The sequence below is a fragment of the Diospyros lotus genome, chromosome 1, assembly GCF_014633365.1.
Source record: "Diospyros lotus cultivar Yz01 chromosome 1, ASM1463336v1, whole genome shotgun sequence".
NCBI classification, from domain to species: Eukaryota; Viridiplantae; Streptophyta; class Magnoliopsida; order Ericales; family Ebenaceae; genus Diospyros; species Diospyros lotus.
In genome coordinates, this window is record NC_068338.1 from 17,533,059 (window position 1) to 17,544,282 (window position 11,224).

Sequence of the window (11,224 nt, forward strand, 5' to 3'; positions counted from 1 at the left end):
ATACATGGCATGGAGACTCTAAGTTAGGCGTACGAACCAATCCAAGCCTGAGGTTTTCGTTAATAATATTTCCCAAACTGCTTTTGCTTTTGTTACTTTGACATATGGAGTTCTGTTATATTGATTCATCAGTGGCTTTGGGCACCATCTTTGCCTTAACCCAAGAATCGAATTAGCCACACATCTTCATAGGAAGTGCACGACTAAAACTAATCTCTACAGATGAATACACGATTCGTAAAGGAAATAACTGAGACAACAGATAAGAACTTGGTAAACTACTGTTGTATTGATTGCTGAAACGAACTACCACATGAAGCAGAAATTAAAATGAACTTGTAATACAGAGCTCAGATTTAGCAAGAACAACTAGTGTAACTGAAGTGCTATTCGCAAAGAAAGAAATACAGACAAGAACAAAAATAGGAGAAACAAACAAAAGGAAAGGAAAAATCTCTGCTTTCAAACTGATCTTCTTCTTTCTTGTATTGTTTTTCTTAGTATCTTCTGCACTCGCCAACCTCTAATTCCAAAGAATGTTGGTCCCTTTTTAAGCTTATGGCGCATGGAAGTGGGGACCATTTGTTGAAAAGTTGTTCAAAAAGTTGGTTGAATTTACCTTAGAGCCACCGCGTGTATTTGCGCATGTCAAAATTTTTGTTCGGTTGTTCATTCGAATGACTAGCAGAGACATTCGAATACTTGCTGAGTTTCTTTTGGCTGATCGGCTCATTCGAATGAATTTTAGTCCCATTCGAATGAATTTCATGCTTTACTGTTCCTTACACGGCGATTTTCTCGGTCATTCGAATGCAACAGTACTTTCATTCGAATGAATTTCTAATTTTTCTCTTGACTTCTTCATTGTATTCGGATGAACTGGAGAGCATTCGAATATGGCGTTCCTTGGGTTGCTTCTTATTCGAATTACTCAGCCTTCATTCGAATAGATTTCCTTTCTTCTTCAACTTCATTCGAATGACTTGGATTTCATTCGAATATGTCTTCACTGCTTCCAAACGATATGCTCATCCGAATTTCTTCTTATGCTTGGCTCATTCGAATGACTTGGATTTCATTCGAATATGCACAATCTGGAGATCTTAATTTTGTTACTTCTTATTCGAATTAGGCCAAGCTCATCTGAATACATACCCGATATCTTGCATATTCGAATGTCTGAATGATTTATTCGAATGTTTGAGCAGCTCTCTCCTGTTTTGCTCCATATTTGAATACCTTTGAAGACTTATTCGAATGGCTTTGACTTTCATTAGGACATCTTTATTTCTTGACTTTTTATTCCTCTTTCAATCATGCTTTTGGAGAGTATGAGTCATTCTTTCATCTCTTTTCCTTCTTTTGGGCTGCAACAAGTAATTCTGGAGATTTTAAGTCGATCAAATGGATTAGGAGGTAATAAAAACATAACAAATATTGCATTTTTTTACATCAATCAATCAACCCCCGGAGAGTGGACCCGTAGGGGGTCATCCCCCAGATCCCTTGCCATCACAAGATCGTGTCGCCAAGTTAGAGGGACAGGTCCAATGCTTGACGGAGTTGCTCAACACCTTTTTGACCCAATAGCAGCCTCCAGAGGTGAGGCAAGAGGAACACTCCAACCACGATAGTCGACACCAAGGGGACCGTCGCTCTAGATTCCAAGAGGGCAGGTCCCCTCATGCTGGGAGGGAGTCCCATCGAGAAGAGAGAAGGAGCGGACCCTCCAGGCGTGACGAGTATAGGAGGCCGAGCTCAGAGGAAGGGGAGTCCTCTGGTCCCGAGTATGCCCGAGCCGGAGGGGCTCAGTGAGAAAGGCGTTTGCAGCATTTGGAGAGGGAGGTTGCAGAGTTGAGACGGAGGGAGGAAGAGCCACATGACATCGTTTCCAATCAGCCATTAAGTCGGGAGATCATGGCGATTATTCCATCCGAGCGCCTCCAAATCCCTGCCATCAAACCCTATGGAGGCACAACCGACCCTACTGACCACTTGAATCTCTTCGCCTCTCATATGATGGTCCAGGCGGCACCTGATGCTATGTGGTGTAGAGTCTTCCCGATCACTTTGGAAGGACATGCACGAGCCTGGTATTCAAGCTTGGCGCACCGATCGATTGCTAATTTCGGACAGCTTCGGAACAAGTTCTTGGCGCATTTCGCTCCCCTTCGGAGACACCGAAGATCAACCATAACCCTTGTGAATCTCAAGCAGAACCAAGGGGAGTCATTAACAGATTTTGTGGCTAGATTTAATATGAAGGCATTGAGCATTGAGAACCTTGATCAAAGTATTACCATGGTGGCCTTTCAGAATGCCTTGAGGGTTGGTCCCTTTACCCAATCACTGGCTAAGAGGCCTCCCCAGACGTTCACGGAGATCTTGAGCCATGCCACCAAGTACATTAATGCTGAGGAGGTAATGCGGACCAAGAGAATTGAATACTCGGACAAGAAAGAGAAGAAAAGTCAGAATATGGAGCCGAAGCCGGAAGATAAACCGGGTCGATGGGGGGAAAGGTCGGGTCCCTGATGGAGTCCAGTCAGGTTCACCTTGCTTAATACTCCTCGGGCAGAGATCCTGGCTACAATTGAGAATAAGGATTACTTGAAAAAACTGAGACCTATGAAGGCCCCGGCTAACAAAAGAAGTAAAGACAAGTATTGTCGATTCCATCGAGATCATGGACATGACATGGAGGAGTGCCATCAGCTGAAAGAGGAGATTCAGGAGCTCATCAATCGAGGTTTCCTAAGGAGATTCGTGGCTAAGGAAACTGAGCCACAAAGGGTTGAACGTCGAAGATCAAGGAGCCCTCCTCGAAGACGTGGTAGATCCCAGGAAAGGCGCAGGACCAGAACTCTGCCTAGGGGAGAGAGTCGCCAGAGGAAGGGGAGTCCTCCACAACATTTAATTTTTCACACTTTAGCCGCTGGGATGGTGCCAGGCAAGGAGTCGGGAGAAAGTTCTAGTCTACATCGACACGTTGGAGTCAAGAGGGCTCGGCCAGGGGACGTTATCTCTTTTACGGATAACGACTTGCCCGGGTATCCGGTTTCTAATGATCCGCTGGTCATCACAGCGAATTTGGGAAAATGGGAGGTTCGGCGGATCCTTGTGGACCCGGGGAGCTCCTTCGAGGTTTTATATCGACAGGCCTTCTTGGGCATGGGATACCAGATGGAACAGTTGAAGCCAGCTCGAGTCCCTTTAATTGGATTCGACGAGGAAGTGGTATATACAGACGGTATGTTTCAGCTCTTGTTAACTCTGGGAGAGGGTTCTCGGTCTGCCCAGGTCATGTTAGACATTTTGGTAGCAGAGGTCCCCTCAGCCTACAATATGATCTTGGGGAGATCGGGGTTAAATGCTCTACGGGCCGTGCCGAGCACTTACCACATGGTGCTTAAGTTCCCTACTACTGCGGGGATTGGCGAAGTCAGAGGAGACCTAAAGTCCGCTCGGGAGTGCTACATGGCATCCATCAACACTACTAGGGGTATTGTGCAGGAGCGGTCAGGGGTTTACCCTAAGGAATTTGGAACTGCGTATTTTTCCTAAACAAAATCTCACTATGTTTTCTTGTTATATGTGCAGATTTTTTATCCTACAGAGTATAAAACAAAAAAGAAGAGTGAAGGGGAAGGAATTGTTTTCCCCTAACCTCAAAAACCTCCAAAGAGATTTCTTGAAGTCCTTTCGTCATCAAAGATAGCGAGGATGCAGAAAGAGCAATGGACCGGATATGGTCCTAGGGGACCACCCCTAAGATAAAAAAAGGAAGAGCAAGGGACCAGATATGGTCCTAGGGGACCACCCCTAAGATAAAAAAAGGAAGAGCAAGGGATCAGATATGGTCCTAGGGGACCACCCCTAAAATAAAAAGAAAGAGCAAGGGACCAGACATGGCCCCAGGGGACCACCCCTAAAATAAAAAGGAAAGAAGGGCTAAGGAGGGTGGAAATGACCCCCAAAGAAGCCGACCTAAGGAGTTCCGGAGGAGACTCCTAAGTCCTCACCTCCATACCGGAAGTAAAAGATGACTAAAAATAAAAGGGGCAGATGTGATCCAGGGGACCACCCCTAATAAAAAGGAACCAAGTATAACGGCATCCATCATCATGAGAATTATAGAAAGAGGTGCAAGAAATTAGATAACAGAGACCACCCAACTCGGACTATTGCAAAAAAGGTATAACTTCGAGGCATTTTATTTAACAAATGATCAAAGGTCTAGTACAACTCAAGATCACGATAAAAAGGTACATATGAACCTAGAACTAATAACTAGTTTTCTTTTTCGGACTCCTCAGATTCAATGGCAAGGGCTTTGGAGGATGATGTCTGGGTGAGCTCTGCGATCACGTCCTCCATAGGTCTAACGGGGGAGAAATCGAGGTCAGGGTAGGCTTATCGTACTTCCTCCTTGCTTCGAATGAAGCCTTTCTTCCAGACACCCTGCAACTCCTGTCTGATAAACCCTTTCACCTCGGGAAGCTGGGTGGGGTTTGCATATCTCTCCTCTAGCTCCCGAACACGCTGTTTAAACTGCCCCAACTCTCCCTCCGTTGCATGGTGGCTAATCTCAAGGCTTTGGAGACGTTCCTCCAGTTCCGCGTATCGTTGATGCTGAGCCCTCAGATCCTCGTCCCGCTGCTCAACGGTCCTATGGCACTCAGCAAGGGCGTTGTCCAACTCAAGCATTTTTCGGGAATTCCTTGCCATTTGCCTCTGAAGCTCGTTCTGAGCGACAATACTCTGCATGCAAATAGCAAAGATTAGAATATAGGGGAACCAAAAGTTCTCCATGATAAAAGACCAAGAGACCAACCTGAACCAAGCCTTGGTAGTAACACGACTCCAAGGTCTCCGAAGTCAAATCTACAGCCCCCTCGATGTCCGCCTGAGTTGGTAGACCCTGAATGAGCTGAGTCGCCACCCAAGCCTCACTGCTATGGTCTGTCTCATGAACATTCCAATCTAGTCGATGGAGAGCCCGGGCGGGAATGGACGCCTCCCCCTCGACCATGTCAGAAAAAGGCTCGGTGCCTTGGGAGCCCCCTACCTCAGCTCGGGGCAAAGAAGAACGAGACCCAGTGGCCTTCGATTTTTTGTGCCGAGGTGGGAGCCGAGAGTCTTTAGTATGTCGCTTGGCATTCTTTCGGGCCCGTTTGGCCTCTTCAGCGGCCTGCTTATCGGTCCCCCACAGCTCCGCGTCGTCAATCATCTTGGCTACAAAAAATGACAAAATAAGATCAAGGGTTAGGGTAAAGAAATACGCATAAATAGGAGACATAAGGCAGAACGAGAGAATTGAAAAAATCAACCTAAGGGAATGTCGGCTGCTGGACAGGGGTATCGACACACACCCCCGAGAGATAAAGTTTGCTCGTTAATCAATCTGGCAGTACTGACGTGCTCCAAACCCATCAACAGCCCAGCATCCCTCCTCTCTAAAGGGGACATTTCACGTGAAAAATTTATATAAGGAGGCCGACGCTAGGCGGTGGGCACACCCATAGTAGCGGAGGAAGATCCCATGAAAAAATACTGACTTTTCCAACCTTTCAAAGATGATGGGGTGTCTACGAGAAACTTACAGCCGGGGTATGCCATGAACAAGTAGCGAAACTCGGATTTATCAACACATACAAGACAAAAAAAATTTAAGAAGAGCTCGGCTTTAGGGACGATACCTCTCCCTCGGCAGCATATAACGAAAGAGACTAAATTCCTCCACCCGTTGGGCACTAGCTAAGAAGGAGATAACCTTACGAGGCAAAAGATCTCAACTAGGGTACCTTCGAATGGGATCCGACACCCGGCTTCAAGAGAGGCTTCATAGATGGTTAAACTCCCATGAGGGGATTGATGGGCTCTAAGGTTGGAGGGTGAAGAGTACCAGTAGCCTTTGGTGGGGAGATGATATTTTTGGGCAAACCCGGAGATCTCACCCTAGGATAAGGAAGAATAAGCAAGGGTTAGGTCATCAGGGAGACCACTATGATAAATCTAACTCTAGGTCAGTATCGTTATCAAAAGAGGACGTATCAGGATGGGGCCGGGAAGTCCCAGCATCTCCTATTTGCATACCGGGCTGAGAAGATGAGCTAGAAGAGTCCGAGCTATTCCCATCCGGGTCGCTAGAGGAGGTCATGGGGATCGACTTACTAAAACGGCGTGGTATGAGGAAGAGAGACAATGAAAAACCACAGAAAAATAAGAGAAGAGAGGCAAAGGAATACTGGCGGATGAAAATAATTCCAAAGATGAAAAGGGAATGCACAAGAGAACCTTTATGAGGGAGCCGGTCCGTCCCCTGTTGAGCTTGAAAGCGCCACTCGGAGTCTCTCGTGCTTTGTGGGAAGCCTACAAAAAAAAAAAAAAAAGTCAGGGAGGCCGAAAAAAAAAAAAAAAAAAGGTAGCAGGACCCGCGAGCGGCCGAGGCGCGCGGCCTCGGCCAGCGTGCGCGACAGGCTGCATTGTCGAGGTGTGTGGCCTCGGCCAGCACGCGCGGCAGGCCGCGCTGCCGAGGTGCGTGGCCTTAGCCAGCGCGTGCAAGCCGCGCGGCCCTGAGGCCACGGCCTCCACAAGCGTGGCCGAGACCGCTGGTCTCAGCCACACCAAAAAGGAATGTGTGTAAAAAAAAATAAAAAAGAAAAAAAAGCAAAAAAAAAAAAAAGGAAGAAGAGAGGGAAAACCTCTTACCTTTTTACTCCACCCCAAGCATGCTCTCACTCCAATAATTCTTAGGAGGAGGGGACCATGCCCACATCCCTTTTTATAGAGTCCTTAGAGGGCCATGTGAAGGGTGATGGAACCTTGAGTTGGGAAGCAAACCAATAATGGAGATCATTAATCTTATTTATTTATTTATTTTGCAGAACTCCTTTTTACAGGAAAGTAGAAAAGTTTAGAGGATTACTCCTTCAGCTGCCCGAGCTCCTCATCCTCACAGCTTAAGGAGTTGGGGGGGCAAGTGATGAGGAGATATTTTAAGGGCAAAATTACTATACTACCCTCGGAGTATATCAACCTGGTGCTGCCACGTGGCACTCTCAGGAAGCGCCACGTGTCATCTAGATCTTCAACCCATATTTGATTTTGAACGAGACTGACTAGGTCAACCAAGATTATCTCCATTATTCAGAGGTTATCTTATCTCTTCAGAGTATGCTTTACGCTATCTTTAAATAGCGGTCAACTTTTACAGGTATGGATCATCTGACTACTGTGTGATTTTTCATTTTCGAGTATTCTTCTTCTACTAACTTGAGTGTCGGAGTTCTCCCGGGAGATTAAAGGCCCCGCCCTTGCAGGTACTTACTTCGAGGCAGACCTCGGTGATCGATCCAGTATCATCACTATCAATGCAATATTTGTAGCACTGAATTTGTCAGCAACATAACTACACTAAAATTATGTTGAAATATTCAAATATTTTAACGCAAAATTCTACGCAAACCTTTAAAAGCATAATTCAAATGGACGACATAAAAATACATTTATAACAATTAAAAAAGGTCCATGATATTTGAGATTTAACTCATTTAATGCATGCACATTTTATTTAAGTTATATTTGATTTTAGTCCCATTAACTAGATGATAATTTTTAGCTTAGCTTTTGTATTTTATTTAGCTTTGGCTCCACCTAAGAAGAAGGGGGTCTTCCAAAGACTCAGAGAGCAAATTAATCTTATTTAGAATTAAACTACCCAATTCGATTAAAATTTTTACAAGTTCTTTTTTTTTTTTTAGTTAAAGTACCATCACGAACGTCCCACTATTCAGCCCCACAATATTAGTAAGAGATATAAATTAGAAAATTTAACAGCCAGTTTCAATCCCTAACACGACCATAAATATGATTACGACAAACAATTTTTAATTCTTTAGAATCGCTCCTCATCGCTGAGCTTCTCCCTTTAATTAGAGTTGAACACAGAACTCAGAGGGCTAAAGAAAATCACTCTAAGAGGTTCTGCCTTTGCTAGCATATCTACGCCATGGGGTCACAAATCCTTTCTTCTAAATCTTACAATGGTGGTCTTTAAAAACAAGAGTGAAAATTAATCTGTTCAAATTTGTTTACAATAATTATTTTTAGATATTATATAAAAAAAACTTAATTCTAACTAAATAATTATTTTAAATAAAAAAATCTCCCTCTTCAAATAAATATTTTTAATTATAATCTTTAAATTTCTTACTCTAATTTTATTCTTATTTTATATTTTACTTTACTGATAAGACTTGAGAAAATCTTTAGGACGCTTATTTTATATGTTTTATAGGTACGTTAACTCAAAATTTTACCGATAGTCTTAGCTAGATGTCATACTTTTCAAACGGTCAATTTTTTACCGATAGTCGAGTGGATGGGAACGACTTTATTGGCCACCTACTCCTTAGAAAGAAAGAAATTCATAGAGAGGGAGAGGGAGACGGAGACAGGGACAGAGACATCGCTGACTTTTCTGTAGAGAGAGAGAGAGGGAGAGAGAGAATTTTCTGAGAAATTGTTGGCAAACAGCGGGAGACTTGGCCATGCATTGACGGTCAATTCATGGGGTGCGAGATGTTTCTATTTATTCCTCCAAAAACTTGCCAAAACTTCCATGGCTGCACCCACCTTCATCCTTCTCATTGTCTCTGCGATATGGAACATAGCAGCGGCTCAAACAGGGGGAGGAGGAGGAGCTCCCAATATAAACATAGGCTCTTCTCTCACGCCCACCGGCAGATTCTCCTCGTGGCTCTCCTCCTCCGGTGTTTATGCCTTCAGATTCTACCACCAAGGCAACGGCGGCTTTGCCGTTGGAGTCTTTGTGGCCGGAATTCCGGAGAAGACGGTGGTGTGGACTGCAAACAGGGATAATCCGCCACCGGCTACCACCAATCTCACCCTTCAGCTCACTGCTGATGGCAGGCTCATACTGCAGTCCCCGCAGGGTCAGAGCATCTCCATTGTTGAAACTTTGGAGAAAATTTCTTCAGCTTCTATGCTCGACACCGACAATTTTGTGCTCTATAACTCCGAGCAGAGGAAAATCTGGGAGAGTTTTGACTCCCCAACTGACACAATTCTACCCGGTCAGACTCTCTCAGGAGATCAACAGCTTGTGTCCGCCGCTTCAGAGACGGATCACTCCCCGGGCATTTTCAGGCTTGTTATGCAAAGGGACGGGGACCTTGTCCTGTATCCAGTGGACAAGGGCTTCCCATACGCATACTGGGACACGCGCACGGACGGACAAGGAGATAACATCACTCTGAATCTCGACAATAGTGGCCACCTCTATTTGTTGAACTCAGGTGTCATCCTAGTGAACATAACCGAAGGAGAACCTTCAAAGGATACGATTTTCATGATGAGAGTTGATTCAGATGGCATCTTAAAAGTGTATTCACACAAATTGGAGGGGAACGGTAACTGGTCAGTTCTGTGGCAATCTAGCAATGATAAGTGTACTCCGAAGGGTATTTGCGGTGTAAATGGATTTTGTGTCCTAAATGACGACAAAGCCGGCTGTATATGCCTTCCAGGATTCGAATTTGTTGACCCGGGCAATAGCACTTCTGGGTGTGTGAGGAATTTCATTCCGCAAAGCTGCGAAGACAAGCATCGGAGCACTGAGAATGATATGAAGGTTGTGGAGAATGTCAGGTGGGACGGTGAAGATGTTTCCTACTTGGAGCTATCATCAGCGACAAAGGAAGAGTGTAAAGAAGCCTGCCTCAAGGACTGTAACTGCGAAGCCGCCGTGTTTGACAATGGCACGTGCAGAAAGCTAAGGCTTCCCTTGGAGTACGGGAGAAGAATGTTGAGAAGTGGCTACACTGCTACTTACATCAAGGTGGGCATATCTGATCGACCAGTGATCCCCAGTAAATATCCTAAGAAAGAAATCAAGAAAGAGATTAGAGTGGGCATTCTAATCACTGACGTTTCGCTTGCTTGGCTTGCGTTGGTGGTTGTGATAATTTCTGGAGTTGTCATTTACAGAAACCGCACCTGGGTGTATAGAATGATCTCTGAGAAAGCGAATTATGAATTGGGTGAAGATGTGTGTCTACGGGCTTTTACTTTCTTTGAAATGGTGTAGATTACGAATGGATTCAAGCATGAGCTGGGTAGAGGATCTTCAGCCACGGTTTTCAAAGGGATCATTCCGTACACCCAAAAGGTTGTGGCTGTGAAGAGACTAGAGAACATGCTAACAGAGGGTGAACGAGAATTTCATACGGAGGTCAAGGTGATTGGCAAAACTCATCACCGGAACCTTGTTCGTCTGATTGGTTATTGTATTGAAGGAGCAAATAGGCTTCTTGTGTATGACTATATGATCAATGGATCACTTGCAAATCTTCTCTTCACGGCTAGAAACCAGCTAAATTGGGATGAAAGGATTGGGATTGCTCTTGACATTGCCAGAGGCATCCTCTACCTTCACGAAGAGTGCGAGACACAAATAATCCATTATGACATAAAGCCTCATAACATACTCATGGACGAGAACATGATCGCTAGAATCATCGACTTTGGATTGGCAAAGCTTTTGAAGCCAGACCAAACTAAAACCTTTACCGGGATAAGAGGGACAAAGGGGTATGTGGCACCAGAATGGCACCGAAAACTCCCTGTGACAGTCAAAGCAGATGTCTATAGCTTCGGAATTGTGTTGTTAGAGATCATATGTTGTCGAAGTTGCTTAGATTGGAGCCTCCCGGAGGAAGAGGCGGTGCTTGAGGAATGGGTGTACGACTGTTTTGAGGCAGGGGAGTTGGGAAAACTGATTGGTGATGAAGAGATTGACAAGAGAAAACTGGAGAGAATGGTCAAAGTAGGGCTTTGGTGCATACAAGATGAACCGTCACTGCGTCCTTCAATGAAGAAAGTTGTGTTAATGCTTGAAGGGACTGTGGACATCCCTACACCTCCAAGTCCTACTTCCTTCTTGAGTACCATCTAATATGAAATCCAATTACCACTATATTACCATCCAGTATTAATTGTAATGTTCCTTGTCGTACTTAGGAAATTTATTGGTCAATGATTGTTTTCAGGGTTTAAGGTAGATTGCATTTGTTGATGAATTAATTGGTCCAAAAGGTGAAATCGGTTATCTCGGGTGCCCCACACCCGATCTGACAAGACGTGGGGAGGTTAATTATGGTGATCCAGCCGGACGCAGAGGCTAGACCCGGGCTCACCGCGC

At 44.9% G+C, this 11,224-nt stretch overlaps 1 protein-coding gene across 1 annotated transcript in view; it reads left to right on the top strand.

The window, feature by feature from the left end:
* LOC127802490 (G-type lectin S-receptor-like serine/threonine-protein kinase LECRK3) overlaps positions 1–10,998 on the top strand; it is a 99,467-nt gene extending 88,469 nt beyond the window's left edge. The window contains exon 2 of the mRNA XM_052338336.1: positions 10,193–10,998. Coding sequence (XP_052194296.1) covers positions 10,193–10,978 — 786 coding nt within the window. The 3' untranslated portion in view covers positions 10,979–10,998. The remainder of the gene's footprint in view (positions 1–10,192) is intronic.
* The last annotated feature ends 226 nt before the right edge of the window (positions 10,999–11,224 follow it).